Below are 25,541 nucleotides of genomic sequence, written 5' to 3' on the forward strand. Positions count from 1 at the left end.
GAGAAATATTTGCGGCATAAAAATTTTGAAAATTGCACAAAATCAATAAATTATGAGTAAAGGCCTACAACATGTACTGAATTGGGTTGAGAAACAATTTTGTGCGCATTTCCCCCCGTGAATCCTGGCTCCTTGCGAAATTCGCGAAAGTTAGCTGACTTTTGCAAACATCTGACAAATGTTTTTGTGATATAATATGCTATCTTTACATGAAATTGAACAGACTTTAAAAGAGAAGAGTAATTTTCATCTCTGAGATGGGTAATTTTCATCTCTTTCAAGGAAAGGTTCCTGACAAATATGATTACAGTTTCAAAGTCACCAGTAGAATACAGCTATCAAAGGAGCAGAAACTGGGTTTGCAGAAACTCCATTTATCTTGCTTTGATGAGGCAATGATTTTACACCAGTGTTCTTTGCCTGGAACAAATAGTTTGTTCCTGTAATATTTAGTGTCATATTTTTGCACCAAATATCAATGGCTACAGGTTGAGAGTATACTGCAGGCATGGGCACTTTCCTAGTGCTTTGCAAAGTCTTGAAAAAGCAGGCATTACAATTCCATGTGATATGTCTGCATTGAGAAAGATCCTTCGCACGATACTCGTGAACCATTATTTCGCAAGCTGATGATTACTTCTTGGTTTCATTTTACCAGAGTCTACCCTCTAGATGTATGCCAGTGGAGGTAAATCACATAAAGACAGAAATAACCTATTCATAACTAGATTGATTGATACTGATAACTATGGGCATGTTTCATTCCATGATATGTTCTCATACAATTACTTCTGCACACCTACACATAACATTTAGGCCTATAGGGCACGTCGAGATATTAACTGCAAACAAAGGAAGCAAGTAGGCCTACATGTAGGTGGGAATAGTATATCAAAATGTCATTGCGTGTGGGTGGGCTGAAGTCTCATACTAAATTGTCTGTCCAATGACAAAGGATATTTAAACCCTTTTTGGGTGTCACTCTTCTCATTTTTTTTTCTTTTTTTCTTCAGTAGGGCATGCAGCATCTAAAGAGAGAACATACTACAATCTAAGCGTATTGCTTGTTTTCCATTACCGCCACAACAAGTGATGAATATGGTGCCAAACTGTGACAGACTGCAAGCTTTTAGGTGAAGCCTAAAAGGTCAGTGTGAACTTCCAACTGTTTTTCCCTGCTCATAGCTCATATACTCTTGGAGATAAGATGCTCAAAAGCTACCACTTGATAAATACCATGTGTCTGAATGTAATTTGTATGACTTGTTCTTCCATGCAATGTATAAAGAGAGATTTGCCAGACAGGGTACAAATAACTAAAATCACAACAATACAGCCAGCAATCATAACCACTATCACAGTATGATGAAGGTTATAGGCCCTACCCCCTAAAACTGCAGGAAAAAAAATAAGGATACAGTTCATGAGCTTCTACTTTGATTTGTCGCATGACAAAACTTCAGCAAACATTTGTACGCATTTGTTCACAATCAATCAGGTGTAGACAACACCTATACACTTGTCAGTGTGTGAGTATAGCATTTTTCAAACTTGCAAGAATCGCCTCATTGTCAGAAATGCCAAAATTTATGTCAGTGGCTCTCTGTACGCAATGTATAAACTGTAAGTATCATCCAAGCTACACGCCTGTTTGTATAACCTTAAGACTCCTCCTACAAGCAAAACTATCTCTATTCAATCATGTCTTCCTTTCACAAGTAGGCCTAAAGCTTTGGACCAACACTTGTTGCAACAAATACGTTAAAATTCTTTTTAAAAAAGGAAAAAAAGAAAAGAGTACATATTTTGAAAATACTCTGCCAACATCGTTTTTTCTCTTTCCATTTAAAGGTAGGCCTATCTATTTGCGAAGACTCTGAACTGATTTTCCACTGCGCTCACGGAATAAGTTCCTACCTTCCCTAGCCTTGGCCGGAATGGACGAAATGGACGCGTCCAGTCTGTATGGCAAAGTCCAGCAGCTGTGCATTATATGCCTCATGTGGCCAGCATGCACTGTCCCCTCTTCCAGTGTCCAGTCTGTCCATGTCTGTCTGGCCAGTCCAGACAACCTTGGGCCACAGTTTGCATTACACTAATATGGGCGGTCTGGCTGGCTCTGCTGGCCTAGCAGCCAGGCCGACCTCTATCGTTCAGTTTTTCTGGTTCGAGCTCGCTACTGTCTAGTCGTTCGTGTGCGTCCGTGCAGGCTTGCATGGACAGTCAACTGCACATAATGGCGAAGGTCAGACAACAATAGCCTTACAGCTAACGGCTTTTCATACCCCCCTCAACATGGTTGCCTACAATATTCTTCCATCCATCGTTGTGAAGTTATTCTGCCAATGCGACGACATCACATTGGGACTAAGATGACACCATTCATATCAAAGACAGGGATGATATTGCAGAAGCCGGAAAAAGAAGCCAGCAGACCACTCAGTTACTTTTCCTTTTTTTTTTCAATGAGACAGACATTGATTAAACTATGCAGTTATCAGACGTGAAACTACAAAATTGTAATCTACCTTACACTAAATGAAGCAAAAAAAAACCCCCTAATCATTTATTTACGCTTGTCATAATTATGATAGCAGAGAGCTATGATGTCAAATCTAAAACCATTTCACTCGCAATGATCGTGATAATTATTGCTGTGGTGCTATCACAAGCAGTGGGTGGTTTGGTTGGGGCGGGATGGCATAATTAACCCGTTGAGGACGAGTCCCGAGTATACTCGGGCAAGTGTCTATGGGAAATGCGTGTTGTAGCAAAATCAAACCGTCCTCAACGGGTTAATACTGGGGAAAACGGGCACGATGACAATGCCCAACATGTATATTCGCACTAGGTGCAACTTTTGGCAACATGCTGGATAAGGCAAGGCAAATGAATGGAGGGATTTGACATATGATATTGGCAGATCATATTGACACATGGGTGCAGGACAATGGTAGCTGTCCGACATCTATGAAATCAAATACTAGTGGTTGATACAGGAATGCGCTTCTGAAAATCATTTTCAAAGGGTGAGGACATGACCATCCCCCCCACCCCCCCTCCTGTTGGCATCTCTACAGCATGCTACATAAGCACTAGCCTGATTTCCCACCTTAGGCAAGTGAAAACCAAAGTCAGGCAAGTGAAAACCAAAGTCGGCCAAGTGTTATTTTTTTTTTCATGGACATTAACAAGCAATTAATTTTGAAGTAAACGTTTTTTCACTCCCCCCTCAAACCCATGACACTGAGAAGTCAACCATACAGAAGACCAAAGATAATGACTGTTTAGTGATGCAACGCACTTTGATTTCATTTCAGCGACTTTCCAACACTTAAAGTCGCACGATCGTAACCCCTAATGGTACGTTATTTCGTAAACTCCCGAACGAACGAAGTTTGTGCATGCAATTGCGCAATGCCAGACTGCAGTGCTACATCCATAAATGTGTGGGACAATGCTGCCACTGAGACACGTGTGTGTGTGTGTGTGTGTGTACGCATCATACTTGTACACAAACATTGTGACCGTGAGTTGCAGTGATTGGAGGAGAGAGGCCAGAAGACGCGTGGCTCTTTTGGCCTCTCTTCATGCGCATGCGCACTGTGAGTGTGCGTCCATTCAGAAGCTCACGTGGCTCGGACAGCCATTTTGGGTCAGGTGATTTTGAGACCTAGTGTTGTTCGCTGACCCATTGAGCCAATGCTATTATCATTCGGTGTCACGACATTGATACAGAATGGAGGGAGGCAGTGTGTTGCGTTCGTCTCCGTATCGCACAAACCACTCGCCACGATTGTAAGGCTTTAAAGTGAAGAAGGCGCAATGCAATACCAACACTCAATCGATGTTATTCCTGGAGTTTGAGCGTGTGAATCAACAAGTGCTGATTACTCAAATGATTGTGTTTTATTAAGCCCACAAATGATTTTCTACATAATTTCCCTATGTTTTTGGACTTTCTTTTGGGGCAGATAAAATTAATGTTCGGGCAAGTTTTCTGCTACAATTTGAAAATCTGCTTGCCCAACTGGGCAGTGGTAAAAAAAAGGGAAAAAAAAGAAGAAGAAGGTTACGGCCGAGAGTGCAACATCCTTGGGGTTTCAAACAAATTACGATGTGGAAAGAATAAAGGGGAAAAAGATAATGAGGCTCTCAGTCTGAAATAATCTTTACAAGGTAAATGGGTAATAGATTTAGGAGTGTCATTGAAAAAAAAATCTTTAGACTGGATTCCTTTGTTACTGAGGATTCTGAGAAATTTAGCAATGATAACTTGGAATGGAGCTTTCCAGAAATATAATCTATACATATACAATGTAGGTTCAGTTTTATGTGTGGTGTGGGGGGGGGGGGGGAATTCATGCCAGATAAATTTGTACAACCTGCAATTCATTGAAAGCAGAGAGGTCATTTTGCACCGAATGATTACATCTATCATAATTCTTGGCTACCTGTTTAGTCCACTCTTGATTATCGTAGCAGAATTTATTCAGAGAGCAAATAATCTTCATATTCTAATCTAAATCAACTACAAGAGGCACATGCCTATAATTAATGATTCTGGTGATAAAAAGAAGTGGGTGTATAGTTTGAAAAATAGCATATACTGTACATGTAGTTTGAAAATGTTTTATGTGCAATTACAATTTAATTTTCAATCACATGAAACCACAATATACAATAGCCTTGCTGATGTTCAATAAGTACCTAAATGAATATCTGTATGTGGGACGTGCATGTCTGTGAGTATACATATTAATTGTGTGTGTGTGTGGTTCTTCAATGACTTCTTTTTATTTTCATTTCTTTTTAATGTTTCTTCTAGTCAATGAACTGGGCTCTTGGAATGAAAGAAACACAAAAAAAATTGCACATTCATTTTTTTTTTCTTCTTGTGAGAGAGGGTGTTCCCTTCTTTCTTAAATGAATTTTGTTTTTCCCGAGCCATTTAAAGTTCAACCTTGCATTTATTCAATTAAATCAATTGCAATGCTATGATCTGTAACAGAAATATTTTCTCCTTCACTTCATTACCTTCTCAATGGTGTGATGCAAACACTGTATCCTTCATCATCATATTTAAGTCTGAATTGCACCAAAAAGATTATCAGTTTCATAGGCCTATTAAAGGGATGATACAGTATTGGTGGAGATGAGAATTGGGTTTTAAACTTTTTGCAAGACACCAAGAAAACACTTATGATATAGTACAGAGCATACCATTTTAAAAGGAATCCAAAGTTTACTTGATGGAAATCGGGTTTGGAATGACTGAAACATAAAAAAACAAAGTAAAACAAAGCGATTGTGATAAAGTGTGGGTCCCACACTTTATTTGAATAACTTTTTTTTTTTGGATATCTCAGCCATTTCAAAACCAATTTTCATCAAACAAACATTGAATTCCTCATAAAATTACATGCTCTTTCATATTTCATAAGAGGTTTCTCATTATTTGACCAATGAATGTTAGAAACCCGAAATTAGGTCTCAATCAAAACTGTACGATCCCTTTAACCCTTTCTGTACTATTATCAGAGACATTGGACAGTGTGTACAGTGTTATGGGGTTTTCTGTGCCAATAAGCACTCTAAGAACACAAAAGGTGTCATCTTCGAGAAAAATTGCACAAGAAAATATAATTGAGAATGCTAGAGTTTGTTTGGTTCCAATAGTAAAATGGTAACAATTCACTCAAAATGCCACAAATTGAACTAAAATCATGAATGCCTCACTTGCCAGATATTCAGAAATCTGATCATTAGAAGTGTTTGCATATATTGATTATTTGCTCATATTAAGTGAGCTTTGATTAAAACCTTATCAACAAACAAAAGTTTGCTGTTGGCTTGAATAATTGGGTCTTAATGAACAAACGAAAGGTTGAAGGTTACAGAAAACAAAACATAACTAGGAATACTAGATCTTCAGCTCTTCCCCCCACCCAAAAAAAAAAATGGCACTTTGTTCTATACCACACAAAATGAAAAGAAATTGCAGCTGCTTAAAAAGGAAGATAAAACAAGTCTCCATTTACAAAAAAAAAAAAGTCATTTGAAGAAAAACTGACTCAGCCTGAGGAAGTAACCTGTTCTTCATTTTTTTTTCTTGTGTCTTGATTGTAGGTTTTGTAGGTCAAAAAAGAGGCTCTGTATCAAATTTCATGCTTTGTTGCATCGGCAGACATTACTTTGCCACACATCAATTACTTTGCCGCACGTTAATACATGCAAAAATGTTCATAAAACCACTTCACTGGCATGCACTGAAATAAAATAGTTTATTTCTATTTGTATAATCATGTTTTTGATCTCTGTAATTTTGTTTGATGTTGTTTAATAAAAATTGAAAGATAAAAAAAAAAAAAAATATTGCTCGTATCAGCTTTACTGCTTGTAATTCTTTAGTACCCAGAGGCATAATTTTGCTGATAACACTATCTTCTATTTGTTTTCCTATCAAACTACTTGAGCATACACATGTACATATGCAAAGATGATCTATACAACAGATGGGAAATGCAAACAGACCATGTAAATACTTATACAAAGGAACCCTATAGGTCGTTTTGAGCTGAACATGAGCTAAGCGGATAAGGATGCTTGAATTCCCACCCCCCTCCCCCATTTCTAGGGGGGAAAAATTAAGGAAAAACCACCAAGGGAATGTAGAGACAAAGCCCAAACCATCAAAGCAGAGAAATGTCGGGCAACCTTCAGCAAGAAAGGAGGGCACAAAGGATGCCCAATTATTGGTAATATTTCAGCACCTATTGTGTCCGACAACCCTCCCGTCAATCAACACGGCAAAGGGGCGGAGCTCGCCGACCCAGCATGGTTGCCCCCACGGCCAACGTCGATGGCTGGACTGGTTGAGTTGACCCCTATAACACTGGACAATCGCCAGTGGTCAAGCTTGCTGCTCTGGCCGTGCGCAGTGCACCTGGGCACTGGGGAGAGAGTGCAGGGAGAATGCGGAGACGGGAAGAGAGACGAGCTGCACCATGCCGAAATGACCAATGGGATGACCGCATCAGTGGTCACATCCACGGCTGGTCAGCCGTGGTCATCTGGCTTTTCCCTCCCCGCCACGGCACACTTTTGTGTCTGCCGCATGTTTTGCCTGAATCAGGGTGTGGTCGAAGCAGGATGCACCACATATATCGGATATTTCATAACCCTTTCAAAAGAGTACCTAGCTGGACGCAGCATATCTCCTAAAGACCACTGTTGCTTCTCAGAATACAATTGACCACGTTCTTAAAATATCTTTCAGAAGAAAATAGAAAAACTCTACATTTCCCGGGCCCTAAAAATTGCACGTCAGTTGTATCATTCTCAGCAATAATCTGTTAAAAAGTCTCCTCCTGTTTGTTATCAGCTTGCTAGCAAATCAGTCAAATCCTCACTTCAAGATATCTTACCCTAGGAACCATGAAGTTTGCAGATGCAACCCTAGGAACCATGAAGTTTGCAGATGCAAGATCTCACAAACATGGACAGCCGTAAATGAGAAAGAACTAAAACAAATTCACTGCTTTTTCAGAACAATCCCATCATGACGCAGAAAGAACTGTATTCGATCACCACTGATCACAGAAAGTCCACTTTAATTCTATGTAATCAATGTAGATGTTCCAGAGGACAACCCAGCTGTTTCTAAGCTAAAACCATCGAGATAAAAACGCAGTGGACACAAACCTAGAGTAGTTGGACTCTCACTACATCTTTCTGTCTCTGTCCCTGAAAAATGGTGATCTTCTCATAAAAGTTTTCCAGGTGGGCATTAGCACAGCACATCTTTTGGGCACTATGAGTTAAGCTTATGAATGGGGGAGGGTGAGGTAGCAGCGAAGATGCACAATAATGATTGAAGGGAATCATGGACTGGATCAAAGTTTTGAAACCAAATGAACACACAGGGGGAAACAGACAACTCACCGTGAGAGATTCCCGCTTGCGGCCGCTCGTGACGAAGGAGAACCCTTGTGTCTCGATGGCCACACCTGTCCTCTGGACATGCTCCTCGACATACCTGTAAAGAGAAAAAGATACAAATGGGCAAACACAAACAATGAGGGCACATTGGTCTGACTAAACTAAAAAATACAAAGAGAACTGAAGAAGAACTTTCATATCTTAACAAATCAATCATAATCCATGGTGTTGACATGCCAACTTTCCCTGCTGTACACGAGAAGAAAACCAAAACTCTCTCCAAAAGACCAAAATATCTTCAAACTAAAAACTAAAAACTAAAATTGATATGTCCAAGCCATTCCATAATATCATTCCCTAAAAGGTGGGCAAGTTAAATTATGGAGCAAACACTCAATGAGATTAAGGCCATCAGAATGGTGGAGAATGTCATAATAACTTGATGCTATCTTTGCTGTGTGCTCTATAGTTGCCCCATTTGAGAACAGTGCCAACGCGATTCAGTTCCATCGGCACAACGACATGCTGTAAAACCATAATCACGATTATGACCAGGGCATCTTGGAAAGATATTCAGAGCAGCCTGCGCTCACTGGCTGAATTAATTCAGCAGATCTACTACGGGGAATGGAGAAGAGAAACTTTTTTTTTTTTTTTTTAGGGTGGTTTCAACCAATGCAAGAACAAAAGAAACATCCCTTAAATCCATCAGTATGTATCAATGATGCTGTTCCAGCAATCTCTGGTCATCTTATCAAAAAATTCAAACGAGTTCTTCTTCTTCCGTGAGAGTGACCACTATAGCATTCTTCAAGAGTATCATGCTATTGGAGTCATACACACTTCAGAGCCAATAAATGGCAAGACTTTGGAGAACCCCCACAAAAAAAAGCAAAACAAAATAAAACAACACAATATGCCTCAGGATTAAATGTAAGTGAGGGAAAAGTAGAAGAGAAAATGAATGGCTACAAATATTGGGAATAAAGTGATAGGTTCTCTGAGAAAAGTTTTGAAAAAGAGAGCAATATTACCGGCAAAAGGTGGGCAACACCACAAGGAATTTGGGTCAGGCATATCACATATCATACAGTAGATAATCTACTTGCCACTCTGCTCCTCCTTGTTTGCTTCAAACGAGATAATAAATCCTTTCGCAGGAACCGTACGAGTATCCTCTCATTGTTGTAAAAATAATCAAACGGAAGCACACTGACAGCACGGCGAAATATATCAGGAGTCACTTCATCATTGGAAGGAAAACCACAGGGTGTTGGCATTTGGGTGCGAATGGGCAACCCTTCAGAAACAAAGACGCCAGACTAAATGAATCCTGTGTCAAGGTTACGACGATATTTGTGGTAGCAACACAGGTTCTCCTTGAGTCTGGTGTCCTCCGCGAAGTCTGACCGAAATTCCTGAGGAGATCAAGATCCACCACCCTCCTCCGTTCGCTCACAAAATGGGCGCCGCTTCAAAAAGGAAAAATTGTCTGCGCTCTTGCGAACAACAGCAGGCAGATATCATCAAATTGGGAGGTGAAAAAGAAGGGGCCATTATGTCCAGCAAAGAGGAAGGAAAGTAGCAATCACAAGAAAAAAAATAGCTTGTTTTTTTTTTTCTCTCTCTTAGTGTATCAGGTCAAGTTAATCCATGTTCCCCCTAATGAAGCACCAAGGTTGTAGTAACAGATCAAATTCGCATAAAAAAAATCTGAACGAAAGGCGAGGGGAGTTACGTGGTAGCTGCACCGGCCAGGGATACACAGGCAACTGAATGGCTGGAAGAGCTCCCTGTCCACAGATGCAGCATCACACAGAAATACTGGTCAAGCTCTGGCTACCGAACACAATTGACAGGGGTACCAAAAAAAGAAATACGAAGAGGGAGACAGAAAAAGAGACGGAGAAATGGTGAGAGAGAAACAAACAGAGAGTAGAAATGAGTCAGGTTCCCGCCTTTATTCACACATCGACCATGCTGGCAACCGCATGAAAGAAGTCCTCCAATCAGGTCCCTCTGTCCAGGTCACATGGTCAGTTTGCCATTTTTTTTTCTCTCTTGCTACTAATCATCATCAACAAGGCTTTGACCTGAGAGGGCCTTGAGTTGGCCTTGCGCTCCAATGGACAGCCAGGCCACGGCTGGCCTTGCCTGCTCAAATAAAGTCTTGTCCAGGGACACAAACAAAGCCAGCCCCACTGACCAACCGGATGGTCGGACACAGCCACGGCACCCGGTGGCCAGTTGCTGCCTGGAGAGCAGGCCAATGTCCAGTCTCCTCTCAAACTACGGGTGCCAGACAATGGGAAAGTAAAGAATATTTATGAGACACAGGCAACGCACACAAGCGTATGCACGTGCATGTCTGCATATTAGATGAACTGACCACTGGGCAGTATAGCACAGTACACACTATATCTAGCCATCTACGCTCATTGGTAACTAACCAGCATATCCATTGGTCTTATTCTGCAAATTACAGACCCCTTCCCAAATATCATCAGGATATTGTTTTACTTACAGATTCTTGTCCAAAATTATCAATGAACATTGAACATAACCAGTAGATCAAGAATGTGCTGAAGTTCCAACTGGCTTGTATTGAACACTTCCTGCGACTTGGGGTCACTTAGGAAATGGTCTTAACGCCACTTTCTGGAGATGAAAAGGGGGCTCGCCGGCAAGACTAGCCCTTGCTGACCAATGTTAGTTGCGGTCACCTGGCAGTGAAGACCTGGGAATCACGTCCATCCTTGACCATTCCAGTCTTGATGGATTCAAGGCTTGTGTATGTTAGCCACAGCAAACACTCTTGTCACAGATCAAACTGACCTTTGCTGACCTTCCCCTCCTTATTGGTCATCTGTCTTTGGCCTCAGAAGGTTCAAGCCACTGGACGTTAGTGGCAGAAGTAGAAGGAAGTCAGTGACAAAGAAACAATAACAAACAAACTATGTTTGCAAATGATGATCTACTTCTTTTCAATGCAGGGAGGACATGAGATGTGATGAATGCACACTATCATCAGGTGATCTCATTTTATTATTGAAGATAATGGTACTGTCTTTCTTTTACACATAAAAACCTGACCTCTAAGGCATTTCTTTTAGTCACACAGGAGCAACAAAACATTCCTGCTGTGCACGGACATCTACGGAATGCTTTCTATTCTCCTCCCACGCCCCCCAGGTACACCTTTTGATATTCAAACAAAAAAGTGGTGCTGCGTTCATGATACACTGATCTAATTTCTCTGGAGCCCACAAATCCATCAGTCACCACTCTGGAACGGTGGTCAGAAGCCTAGCCCTCAACAAATGCAAACGAAATATCCAGACAAGTGTCCAATGACCCTGGACGACATTGTCAGACAGGGTCCTACAAAACCCAGTCTGGACCAGTAGTGTATACAACACCTGATTTCATAGCAGAGGGTCTATCCATCACCCGGTTCAAGTAGATGGATTGCTTCTGAAATATTGACAAAATAGACATTGTACTACAGCTGATGCCACATTGAGATGAGCACAGATCTTTGGGATAAGAGATTGTAGGAACCCGACTTGTCCCTTCTCCATTTTGAGTTGACATCTTGGACAGATGTTTGGTCGTTAAAACCTTGCAGAATTTCCATTGCTAACATTACATCTCAATAGAAATCAAACACATAGGCCCAAATTCATGAAGGTGGTACAATTGAAACCATAGTTTAAACCATGGACAATTTGTATGGAGTGCCAAGTGTCGCATGGCTTATTTCACTACGAAATCAGCCATTTCGTCAATGAAATGGTCACTTCGTCGATGAAATGACTGATTTTGTAACCAAATAGGCCATGCGACACTTGGTGCTCCATACAAATTGTCCATGGTTTAAACCATGGTTTCAATTGTATCACCTTCGTGAATTTGGGCCAGAGGTTGTTCTGAATAGCCACGTGTGGGGATTCATTTCCAATGGCTACATTGTACCTCAAGGAAAAATGTTTTATGTCAATACCTCCAAATAAGTGAAACTCAACTGCGTGGGTGACAAATTTACAACATCTTTCCAGGCATGTCTGTAGGGGCGTATCACATGATGAGCATTGGCCTGTTTGTTTGTTTGTTTGTTTGTTTTTAAGGTATCTTCATACTTCATTTTGTGTTCTCTGGCAACCAGGAGAAATATAGTCCAGTTGGTGAGTTGGGGTAAAGTGTTGCAAGACTACAAAAATAAAAAAAAAAGGGTCCAGCATTTCCCATCAGCCTAGATATGATTATCAAGCATTCAAACAAGAATCATTGTCATCTTAAACTAGGTATAGGATCCCACATGTGTATCTGCCTTCTTCTGGCCACATTCAAAATCCTTTGACCATCCAGGTAAACGCAAATGCACCGTGTTCTGTACGTATCATATCTTGGTCTCCAACACTATTCAGGGGCTGTAATATTTTGAGATCAAAATTCAAATGTGACCAAATTTCTTATTAAAGGTAAAACATAGCTCTGAAAGGGGCTCAATTCGAAAGGGGCTCAATTCATCTTCTACCATCTGGAATTTGCTTGTATTTATCGAAACTGGTTGAGCTACCACAATTTGCCTGGACAATGAGTTGTTTTAGAGTATTTTGAGATCAGAGGTGTAGAATAATTTCGATCATAGTACAAGACTTTTATTCCAAAAAGGTTCTCCCTATTCAGCATTATGGGTAGGTTGAACCTTATGTGATTATCAATCCCGCCCAAACAGCAGAATTTCCAACCAATCTGCATGTGATTCATACTCAAGCTGTACATTGATGGACACTATCATGACCCAATTTGTAATCTATTATAAAACACTTTGTTGCAACCACGTTCAGACATGTTCTTTGATTTCAATACTGTCTGCATCCCTTTTGGCCAATATTTTGCATTTTTGCAATTACCCAATTGCAATTCTGCTTTCACGGCATCATTTCATACATTTCTTTGGAATATACGTCACATGCCAATCATAATCCTGAAGAAGATTTGGAAGCAGCGAGGCTAATAAAAAATGAGTATTGTCAGCGTGCAAGTGTAGAGAAGATAACAGTATCCTCAAAAGTTAACAAACATTGGATTCTTGTGTGTAGTGGCATGTAGGTGATTTGCACAAGTAAATGAATCCTGTCTTTTCCTTGTATGCTGCAGTGACACGACATTTGCTCCATCGAAAATTGCTGCGGTCTTATTTTCTCCAAGGACTTGTAAGGGTTAGGGTTGTGATAGGGTTTTAGGTTTAGTTTGATGTGAGGATTAGGATTAGGGTTAGCATTATGCTTGTTGGTAGGTTTTATGTTTGGCTTAGCTTGCACATACATCATGGGAGTAATTGTCGCAGGAGCAAATGTTATATAACTGTATGCTACACACCCTCACATTAAGTTTTGAGAATTTTCAAACTCACACGGCCATCCTGTTTTAAGCTATTGTAGCTTGCAAGCCAACTCCAGGCTGCTAAAAATATCAAACTATCATGCTTGGGTAAGGGGGAAAAAAATTGATCAGAGACAACTCTGCAATCCATCACGCTATTTAAGCGTTATGCAATATGGTTTGTGATGAGGGTTGCATAGATCAAACGTTATTAATCAACGCTTGCTGCCAGCGGTCACTCTTTGTACAAGACAAGACTCTCTGGTCACTCGTTTGCTGGACAAAACTCATTAAAGGTTGTAGCCCTCGTAGGCAGAAAACGGGAGATGGGGGGCTCCAAAGAGAAATCGGGTCATTCCATATCTGCCGATGACTCATCTAATCTTATATGCAAACCATTGCAGGAGAAGCAGTCGATGTACGGCAGGGGATGGCTTCAGATATATACAAAGATAAAGGGAAAGATGGCACACAGCGAAATTGAAGGCACAGTTCAAATTTGCCATTGTTCTAAAAGCAATCCTACCCTACCATATTACTGCATTGCATGAATTATGCATTGGGATGATCATAGTTTCAATGCATTTCTTCATGAACTACAATGCTTTTTTTTTTAACATGAAATGCATGAAACCCTGTCTTCAGTTGCAAGAATCTTAAATTCAAGTATGCATGTATTCACTTATTTAGACCTGTATAATGCGCAATGAATGTGTAATTGTAAGTGAATATATATAAATATGATAAGCATGAAAAGTTGCCCTCATGAACAGATTAATGAATACATAAATAAATCAAAATTGAAATTGATATCCCATTGGTTATCAAGCAGGGAATGTGGAATCACAAGTGGAATTTTCCATGGGGACCGTGGGGGACCAAAGTAGAGCAACGAAGGGTGGCACCACAGCCATTCACAATCATTGGGAACTGGTTCTATATCCACACAACGTCACATAGCCCACAACGGTTGCTACACTATGATGCTAACACCCGGTTCCAACCCACTGTCCGAAGCCTTGTGCAAGGATATCCTGTTTGGAACCAGCATTTATATAGGCTACAAGGGTATAACAAAAGACAGTGATATCATCTCTTCGGTACTATAACGATCCCCATCTTACCAGTTGACGAAGGAGCTTTTTCCAGCCGAATGGTTGCCGATCAGAAGCACGGTGATCTTCTTCCGTGGGGCTAGGAGACGAAGGCCAAGCTTCTCCCCGACTTTTTTTAATCCTGAAGAGGAGAGAGAAAACATGACAAAAAAGGTTTCATAAACTTTCAGATCTGTAACTGAATTTATGGTGTATGTCTATTCTCAAATTTTTTCATTTTTTTCTATTTTCATTTTGAATCAATTTGTCATGAAAAGAAATAGCAGAAGTAGACAGTAGACAGTAGATTTAATAGTCAGTGAAGACTAGTGTTTTAATGAAATATTACCCCAAGCTTAAAAAGATTGGCTTACAATAATTAGGCCAACATGACGAAAAAATCTCAGCTTTATATCTATGATTCTCATCATCATATTCATCATCATACAAAAGTAGTTTGACTGACCCCCTTAGAAGGACCATATCAAAGTGGTAATTTGTATTGCAAGAGGGAGAGAAAGTTAAAGATTAGATGGCTTGTCATATTTCAACTGGTTTTTTTCTTTTTGTGTGTGTGTGTGTTAACCCGTTGAGGACGAGTCCCGAGTATACTCGGGCAAGTGTCTATGGGAAATGCGTGTTGTAGCAAAATCAAACCATCCTCAACGGGTTAATGGGATCTAAAAATCTGATCCTTTTTTTTTTTTTTGCTTTAAACTGCAGATTTTATTACATTGTAGAATTCACTTTGATTCATATTTGCATGAGGATTTCATCTCAAAGGCAAACCACCAGCCAGAGACTGATCTTTCCCTTTAACTCAGCAACGCTAGGCATTTGAGGTTGACGGGTGTTAGACTTCATATACAGGTGAAAGATGGACAACGACAAAGAGCCAGCATGACAAGTAAGTTTGAAATAAAGGAGAGTAACAAGCAATCAAGCTGGTTGGAAAGGCTAACCATCAATCTCACATCATTAAACACAGGCAGCCTGCGATATCCCAGTTCAACTCGATTGTCCCGCCCTTTGGGCCTGACAAAAAATTCGGTGACAACGCTTTTCAAATTGTTGCTGGCAGGAGTACACGGGCTGACCGATCATGCTATATGGCAAGTCTTGTTGCCTCCGCCACAAGGGAGGGTAACTCTCCACGTGTGAACGCTAGCTGCCCTGTACTCTGCAGAGGCAGGGACGGACAAGAAAAAGCCAGTTCTGTCCAGATCCGTTTACTCCGCCATCTAGCATTTCTCCTCTCCCTCTCTCTCTCTCCCTCTAACCACCACCTACACTGGCCCGCTGCTGCTATAGCTCCCTCTTTTGCACACGCATCGCTCGCTCGCAGACGGGATTTGACCTCATTTGAGTGAACTTCAGGTCATCTGTTGGCTGTGGCTGTATGGCCCACACAAAGCTATGGTGGCTTCAAAGCACAGAAAAACAAAGAACAAACTGGAGCGTGTGCATGCCCTCCTATTACTGGATGACTAGGTCAAGGACTTTGAGGAAAAAAAGGGTGGGGTGATGATATTGGGCAAGTGTAGGTCCAATAGAGCACCAAAAGCCACCCCAAGGGTGTTTACTATATGGATTGAGGTCGGCTGAAATTCCGGTGGCTTGGGTGATTCATTAACATAGAGATGTGTGCCAGGTAATGGGGGAAAATGCATTTCTGGAAATTCTTAAATAACCTCAGTCCACACAATGCTGTGCACTGGCCACAGCACTGGCCACAGCATTTATCTTTTTCTAGGAAGATTGGGAGGGGGGGGGGGGGTAAGGTTGTCCTATTCATAAGGAATTGTTTCAGGGGTTTATGTGTGCATGGAGGATGCATGTGTGTGTGTGTGTAAATAAAACAAAGAGATAAAGAGAGAAAAATAGCATGGCTCCCCTCTAGGCTTTCAAATTTCATTGACTCAGAATTTTGTTATTCACCCTTTGCTGAATGTTGCAATGGCTGGGTAATCTTTATAGATTTCTCTTTTATTTCTTATAAATGGGGGAACGAATAGTACGAGAGATTTTTTTTTCTTTTTGTTGACTGTACTATTTGGTGTGAGCATAGAACAATTAGCATATGGTACACAGACATCTCCAAATCATCTCAAAGAGTTATCATTTTCTCTATTCACAAAGGGGAAAAATAAATCCCATGAATTAAGTGTCACTTGTGTAAATTCTGGAAACAATAAAATCCAGGAGCAGATGAGGAAATTAGTGACAACAGAGGAAATGAATTAACAAACCGAGGGGGAAGACTGAATGAAGTTCATGTGTCCCCCTTTTACCCCCCTCACTCTCCTTTTCCTCTTAAAAAAACACAAAAAAACACCCCCCCAAAAAAAACAAAAAAACAAAAAAAAAAAAAAAATAAAAAAAAAAACAAAAACAAACAAACATACAAACAAACACACACTCTTCTGGTCTCATGATCTCTTTCTTATCCCAATTCAAATGATCCAAACTTGAGAGAAATCAACTCGTGTAAACCTGTCAACAATGCAGGGCATGCATTCAGCGAGTGTCACATGGAGTACGACTTCTGTATGGCTAGAGCAGTACTCCAGTCCCTTTATTGACTATTCCCATATGACGGAAGAGCACTGTGAGCATATCATTGTACTTGACCTAGTTTTGAGGAGGGTTATCAAATCATAAGTAGGTGTTTAATTTGGTCATGTGCCAAGAACAAAGGACACATATTTTTTTTTGAGGGCACTGTTCAACAATGTTTCAAGTATGAAAACAACAAAGCAAAACAAAACAGTGAAATCTTGAAATGCATGCTTTCAGAGATTCTCTGATATTGGGTAGGCCTAAGTATGAATACATGAGAAAATGATTACGGTTGAAAAAAAAAAATGTTATGTGCATTTAAAATAAACAATGACAAATCTGAGAGCATAACTATCAAAACTTTGGCATATTTTTCTCTTTTTTTTTGGGGGGGGGGGGAGGGGAATGGGGGTCATGGATTTGAACTTAATCACACAGTGTCTTTTAAGTATGACAATACTATTAAACTACTAGCCACCCTTCGAGTTCTGAGTTTTCACATTTACTTGAATTACTCAAATCATGAATCTGAGATCTCAATGCATGCTTTCAATTTACAAACCATATGTGTGAAGGAAATCTATCAGGGGAAAAAAATGCAGATCTGAATGATGTATATGGTGAACATAAAGTCATGCAGACATAATAAAATCTTTTCCCACACAGTGCTTCTTAAATTTCAACTAATCCGACTAATGGGGTAATGAAATATAAGGGTAGTGTAACATTATGAACAAGTAACACAAGTTGCACCTTTTGCCTTTTCGCCCCTTTGTTTTGCCCATTTCAAATCAATGCCCATAACAAGTGTCTTGCACAGTATCGATACTTCTTTTCTTCCTGCCAGAAAAGGCAAAAAAACAAACAAAAACAAAAACAAAAAGAGAGAAACATTTAATGCGTTTAATATACTGCTTCGTCTTTTGTTCGTTTGTTGTCTCTACCCACAACAGCGCTGCTGACATACACGCATCGAAATCAGGGAGGGTTCCCCACACCAATTGGTAGAGATTCACCTTCTATATTTTAACACATCCCTACAGACAAACATGATTCCACACTCGGGGTCTCTCTTTGCCATATTCTCGCCAGACGGACATGAAGAGACATTTCTTCATTTTTTTTTCTTTCAGGATATTAAGCCTCCTGCAGAATCAAGCAGATATGACAGCTCAGTCACATTACTGCTGTGACTTCTCTGGTGACATGTGTTCAAATCATCTCAAATTGCACCTTGACCTTTCTCTTCCCCTGCAGGGGATCCAGAAAAGGAAAGAGAGGAAAAAAAAGTTGGAAGAAAAAAGATGTATTTTTGTTTTCTAGGAAATGTCAACAAACTTTTTCCACCCACACACACACAGGTACTCACACAAAGGCATATACTTTGCAACACACAAGGAGGTGTATGGTCCACATCAGCATTAAATGGGGAATGGCATCACCCACAGTTTGCGTGTGTGTGTGTGTGTGTGGGGGGGGGGGGGGGAGATGCAGGAGCTCTCCAATTTAACGCATCAACTACTACAGCCAACAATCTTAGGCTGGGGCTTGTCGAAGACATTCATTGCTGTCATTCCAAAATAAAGCCTCATTGAAATTGTCTTAAACAGGGGAAAAATCCTCCTCCCTAAAATTGAAATCAACTTGTAAAGAGTATTTCGGAAAACTTTCCTTGTGGACCTTCAAGTTACAGGGAAGTGCATAATGCTCTGAACATGTATCGGAAGGGATCCACAAGGACGGTTTCGTGGAACACCCAAACGGTAGATCTTTGCACCAGTAGTCAAAGTATCACCTTCATGTCCATGAAATATCAAACGGAGGAGACATAAGAAAGAATACCATCTCTAACTCACTATCATTCTTATTAGAGGACCACAAAGCCGACTCGGATGAAACGGCTGTTCATAAAGGACGCCGACTGATATTTCATCGAAGACAACATGACAATGACAGAACCCGATTCGCACAATACACCGCGACCGAATTCTCAGAAAGTGCTGTCGACTGGCGACCGACACAAACCGACGCAGACCAACGCAGACACCATTGGGGATTGTTAAGACATGCCGGCACGAATTCTCGCGAACCCTCCACAACCCGCATGTTTCGATGAGCCCGTTCGGCCACGAGAGCCGAGAGAGAGAGAGAAAGAAAGAGAAAGAGATAAGAGAGAGAGAGAGGGAGGGAGAGAAAGAAGAAGAGAGAGACAGGCGACACGACATGAAATGAAATGAAGAGTCGTACAGACACCGCACGCTGGTGCTGGAGGTCATTGACACTGGCTGCCGAAGCCACAGCGGCTACACAGAGCAGAAACCACCGTCCCCATGGCTGCACATGAAAAGCGCTCCGACAATGACCTTTCTGTCTATAGCCCGTCAATCACAACATTCATGGTAAATTCATGCCTGGATGGCAATATCTTGTCTGTAGCCAAGGGCAGAGTGAGGACGCTCAAATAAAGCTACCTTCTATCCCGTCCCCCCCCCCCCCTCCTAAAAATTGTAAAGGATTTAGGGTTGATTGTGTGTCATGAATTCCACAGAATATCTGCATTAGTCTTTCATGGGGATGCATTCAATGACTGAATGAAGCCATGTTCCTAACTTCTATCAAACAAAGCTAAGTCAATTATTTCAACAAATGATTCTGTCCCTATTTTAAACTAAGGCCTAATTTGTTTGGTTGTTTCATTTTCCTTTTTCGTTTTTGAAATGCAAAATATCTAACGCTAGGTATGTTGTATTTTTTTGTCATTATTTTCTTAAGCTATGGCATATAATTACCCTTAATGTTGTGAATTTACATGGTGGAAGATGCAATTGTAATACAATGTATTTGGTTATAAATCATGATTGTTTTGTAATTTGATTATTTGAAGAAATCAAGTTATGATTTCAGGAAAAAAAATCAACAGAATATGTGGCTCTCAAGCTTTATCTGTCTCAAATCAGCATCTAGTCTGGAAACATTATTTACAATGTATGTGCTGGAATGAATACCTCTAATAGGAAAGAGTGAATATAATATGATCAGACCTCTAAGCATTAGCACAGATATCAATAAAAAAAAAGGGGGGGAAAAATGGTTGAAGAATGACTACGCAGATTAACGCAGATTAACGGACCATGAATAAACCAAAAAATTATCCCTTTGATAAAGCAATGCTGCTTTCTGAACTTTTGACCTTATACAGACTCATGGTCACAAGGAAGCTGTACTTGAACGGAAATGCAAACCTTTGCTAGCAGATGGTGCAAAATGAACAATGTGTGTGTGTGTGTGTGTTTGCATTTTGGCAAAGCCAACACATAAAATTCCAACCCAGTGGAGTCACAGTTGCGTCAGCACACACACACTCACACACGTGTACCGTAGAGTCACAATTTTTTTCTTTTTCGGCAGTGGTAACCATCCATCTACCGGAGCAACTTTTGAATGGACCGTTTGTACTTGTCTTCCAAGAAAGCAAGCCAGGCTTTGTTCAAACCTGTTCCATAACCAATCATATAGCTTTGAATTTATTCAACTGCTTTATACACATATGGCCCCCAGGGGGACCAGCAAGCAGGGAAACTGCTTACACACACCCTATACTAATTCGGTTTAAAGACTACAATATGCTTGAGTGATGGAGAAGCAAAAAGGGAATAATTTCCCTGGAAAAAAAAATATCAAAAACATATTTTTTACTCAGTTTATACAGAAAGATCAGAGAAACACTTTTGCAAAAGTGTGAGTAATGTCGGACATGGTATTCACAAATTCTGAGTTTTTATATATTTGGTTATAAATCAATTCCCTGTGCTAAAAAATGTGCTCAAGATCACAATTTGTAATGATACAGTTTTATAATAAGGTAAAAAAAAAATAGGCCTACAACGGAGTTTCATTAATCTTAATATTTCTCTCACGCAAGTACACATTTCCTTTACCCGTTACTGAAATATCTTCAGGCAAAATTCTGGAGGAGCTAGGTCAAGTGCTCTATGGAATATTCTAGAAAAATCTTTCCAAAAAATTCAATTTATATCTTACTCAATATCCTTCTATAATTGTGACATTACAAAATTTGTAGCCTTTCCATTGACAGAGAGTCACATATATATGGTATTTGACGAAACCTTAAAAAAATGATTGATAACTTTTGAATGGATACCGATGGATTGTCTGATTTTTCCCCGAAATTTCCACAGACCATCTATAAATGACCTTCCTACATTTACAGTATCCATGTTCATGCCGGAGGAAAGTTCCCCATGAACGCAGAATGAATTCTGTAAGCTGGAAAGCAGTCATACAATTTTATGCGAGTTATGACAATTCTAGGCAAAAAAGGGGTGGGGAATAAAGAAGCTAATAATACCTTCAAATAGTATGTTCCTTATATCGTCGCTGGGGTGACAAGACCTTGCATCTCAAATGTTGGTGTCCCAAAAGTCCTAGCCAAGTCCTAGCCGTTTTACTGCAAAAATGAAGCCACCACACATCAAAGGAAAGGCAAAGAGTTCCCGTTTGCTACACAGCTCTTTGGTTGTGATGTTTTTTCGCTCTCGTGAACATTTGACTATTTTTAGATACTTGCAAACTTTTGTCGCCCCACTAGCGATATAGCACATCAACTGGATTTCATTTCCTTCTTTAATCAGGAGGAAATCTCTCATAGAATAGGCCTATGTTTAATTTGATTAACCTGCCTTTTGCCATGAGGTTTTGGAAATGAGTCACACATTTTTGACACATTAACGTATATGCACTGGCAAAATTACATCTGATCTATGCAATGTAATACAAAAGATGGCAGATGTAACGCAATGAAGAATATGAAGAGGATGTCATTACAATGATCAAAAGCACTGAAAATTACACTTTTATGGTAGTCATGAAATAAGCATATAAAACTATGACCATTACAATACAGCACCACTGTACAGGACAGATCAACATTTTTTTTTTTCTGTCCAAGTACTGATCACACATCTCTTTAAGGTTACCTCACAAAATTAATGCACACGATGTCTGATCAGCTTTAAATGCCTATTCAAACTGATTCGAATCCTACTCTGATGTGCAGAAGGAGTGAGTATGAAGAAAAAGTGAAAGTGAATTGCCAAATTGAATTACTGGCAGAATAAATACGATAAATATGAAGAGTAATAGATAGCCGTACAAAATGTCAAAAGGTGAATACAAATCGAAAGTGAAAATATAGAAAGGGCATGAAAATAGTGTGAGAGTGAGTGTGAGAGTGAATGCATAGACAAAAGAGAAAGTTAAACAGCCAAGTGGCATGAGAAAAGGGGGATGGAATATACCGTAAAACTAGGAATGTTCGCGTGCATTTTAATTTCGCGAATTTCGCGAGCGCCAAGATTCGAAAGTTCCTGTCTACACTGTATGCCAATTGAATGCCAGTGGCGATTCGCGAAAATTTCATGCCGCGAAAAAGGCCATCGGCCCCAATACGCTAGAATTTCATGCTGCAAATATATCGTGTCTTACAGTACTCAGGAGTAATCAACATTGTCTGAAGAGCCGTGTAGAGCAGGTATACTGCGTAAAAACATATTGAGGAGGGGCATAGAGAAAACAAGAGATAGTGAGGGGAAAAGAGAAACATACGGAGAAAAAGATGGGGACATATAGAGGAAGAGGGAGGAGAGATAGAATAAAATGTACTTAGGTAGTTAACAAAGTATATCCATTTGTAGGTGGTTTCAAGGTATATGGAAGAGAAAGGTATATGGAAGAGAAAGATATAGAGAAGGGGAAAGATGGTTCCAAAGAAAGAGAGAGGAAAAGAGATCCAAGCATTACACACTGTGAGAATGAGAAAGATAAAAGGAAAAAGCCGGGAGAGAGAGAACAAGGCATGTTGTAGGAAGGAATATACACTGCTCACAGAGTTGAAAAAAACCCCCCAAAACTGCCATATTCCTCGTGACCCCATTCTGTCACCCACGCACAGGCAGACACGAAGTGCCTGTGTGCAGCGTTCACTTCAGGCCGTGTCGTTTGGCGAACTCGCCTTACAGGATGAATGATATGCACATTGCACACACACACACACACACACACCATTAATGCAATATCCACCTTCAGGTGCACCTATCGCATATACCTGGGTAGTTAACTTGCCAAATGCCTGGCAGGCCTGTCAGGTGCATTCAGTGTTTAGGTATTTTTGTGTTATTGTATTGATTGATTGTTTTGAGCTTTGTAATTGATTATGTATTGCATGTTTTCTGCAAAAAAAAAAATAAAAAAGTAAAATAATAATACACTCTTTATCCAACTCAGAGTGCATTTATCACACATACATCATATTTGCTCTTGATGCAAGCATCGCATACATACAGTGTACTGTATACCATATCCAACTGTAGATAGATAGGAATATAAATTATCAAACCAATATAAATTATCAAACCTCACATCTACCCTAAAGGTCACATGTGTACTACCCTATATCTGTCACACATCATATGTTTAATAATCTACCTCCACTTGCAAATATCACATGTTGTATCATATTTACCCATCACATGCTATGTCATGATATTCACTTAGTTCCAAATATTACACAATTCCCTCGACACAATTCCATACAAATTCACTTCTTAATTCAAGACTGCCGACAGTTGGTATCATTTCAGATATTAAATTCAATTTCCACAGCATAAGATTGCACCAAAGAAAAAAAAAATGCTTCCAAATAGCTCCCCTTTACAAAAAGAAAAAGAAAAGAAAAAGAAGATAAAAATACTTATTGTGTAGTCTGTCTAACTACATTAACTGGGCATTTGACTTATAACACATTGAACAATATACAAGTTCAACGGATATAGAAAGACATCTCAGGCATACAAACCTGGGCAATTTAACTTTCATGTCGAGTACAAAGAAAAACGAACAAACAAACAAAATGGCTTCGTTTACAGAGAAACTCACGGGTGGGGCATGGGGCTGTCTCTTTTTTTTTTCTTTAGGGGAGAGGGTGGCTGGGAAGGGGTGTCGTAGTGTTTGGAAGGGGTAACATTTGATTGGATTGAAGGAGTTAAACACTAAATGTGCAAAAGACGGCACTGCCCAATCACCAATGACGAATATTATTATTTTTCTTGTTGTTGAAAGAATTATGGGAACGATTGAAAATTCAAGCTCCCACTTCCCCTTCACATACGCAAAGTTTTCAATGCACCACAGACAGCAGTATAATGGTGCGAGCTAGATTAGACATGTTACAACATGTATGCTCACACCCACACCCACACGGAAACATGTGTTGGTTTATCTACAATGCAGCAGAGGGTTGATATACAACATATTTCCAACTTTCGATTTTTGGTTGCTTGAGTTGCATAGGGAAAGGAGGAGGTGGGGTAGTCTTTCTTTTCCAAATCCCTCCTCACATTGAACTGAACTGAATCTACAGAAGGGATTACCCAGGTATTGGAATAGAATACAGAATAGAGTATGCAGATGTAAAGCAGCCAGAAATACAAGGATACATCTAGATTCTTTGTGAATCAGTACTGTGTCTGTTAGTTGCCTTTGTCTGTTCTATGGCAACGTAATTATATACTGTATAAACTGCCTGAGATTGGTGTTGGATGCGTCTATCACATAAACTCCATTCTGCACTAGAGATTCTATGGTAGTTCTTGAAAGTTCTTGAAAGAATCAAGATTTGGGAGGGCTAGTACTGTAGAACTGCAATAAATGCTATTAATGAAGAGCACCATTGATATATGGTGTCAGACCTAAGGCAAGCCAAAAAACTTTGTATTACACCATGCTCTCTCGCCCTCTCCAATGCTTCCTTTCTCTCTCTCTCTCTCTCATACTCAATTGACATGCTTGAACTGCAACGGCACAATACAATTTCGGCAAAAGAGGCACTACACAAACAAACAATATTTCCTCCTTTGTACACCATTGTTGGCTTCACTGACCTTTGACCCCTACACAAAAAACACACACTCACACTCTTAACAAAGGAATATGATATATATGCTAAAAAATGAAGTTAGTCTACCGTTAGAAAATATAATCTTTGGCAGGGAAGGCGCTCCTCATCTCACAAATTTTAGTAGAATGATCTGGAACAGTGATTACCATATTTATGACTGAAATCTTTTCAGGTTTGAAAAAAGACAAGAAAAGAAAAATTCAAGACAAAGAAAAAAAAGTATGGATAGGTTAGAAGTTAATGTTTACTCCCCCCCCCCCCCCCCCCCCCCCGTAAGAAAAAGAGGTAAAGGTACTTTCATGAACGCACAAAAAAAAGAAGAAATCTGATGGCACACACGAGTATATGAATAGCTGTACAATCATAGCCGACATGTTGTCTGCATACTAGGTGTATGCTACGTGAAGGCCTATGCTGCAAAACTTCCAATGCAAATCTGTGGACAGCATGCTTACCTGAAGCAGTAACGGCCCACTGTCCACGACTACTAAGGCAGGAGAAATGTTTTAATCACATTTATCTTCCTCCGTTTAGTCGTCCCACCGTCCATCCATCCGTCCACTGGTCCGTCCACTCGGGACAAA

The 25,541-nt window shown here is 40.1% G+C and overlaps 1 protein-coding gene across 1 annotated transcript in view; it reads right to left on the reverse strand.

Moving 5' to 3' along the window:
- LOC139714000 (uncharacterized) overlaps positions 1-25,541 on the reverse strand; it is a 55,435-nt gene that overhangs the window by 29,016 nt on the left and 878 nt on the right. Inside the window, exons 2-4 of the mRNA XM_071625725.1 lie at positions 25,413-25,441; positions 14,454-14,565; positions 7,945-8,038 (exon numbers count right to left, since the gene is read on the reverse strand). Coding sequence (XP_071481826.1) covers positions 7,945-8,038; positions 14,454-14,565; positions 25,413-25,441 — 235 coding nt within the window. The remainder of the gene's footprint in view (positions 1-7,944; positions 8,039-14,453; positions 14,566-25,412; positions 25,442-25,541) is intronic.

This window comes from Diadema antillarum, unplaced genomic scaffold (assembly GCF_040938485.1).
Source record: "Diadema antillarum isolate AM-2024a unplaced genomic scaffold, OU_Dant_1.0 seq00002125_RagTag, whole genome shotgun sequence".
NCBI classification, from domain to species: domain Eukaryota; kingdom Metazoa; phylum Echinodermata; class Echinoidea; order Diadematoida; family Diadematidae; genus Diadema; species Diadema antillarum.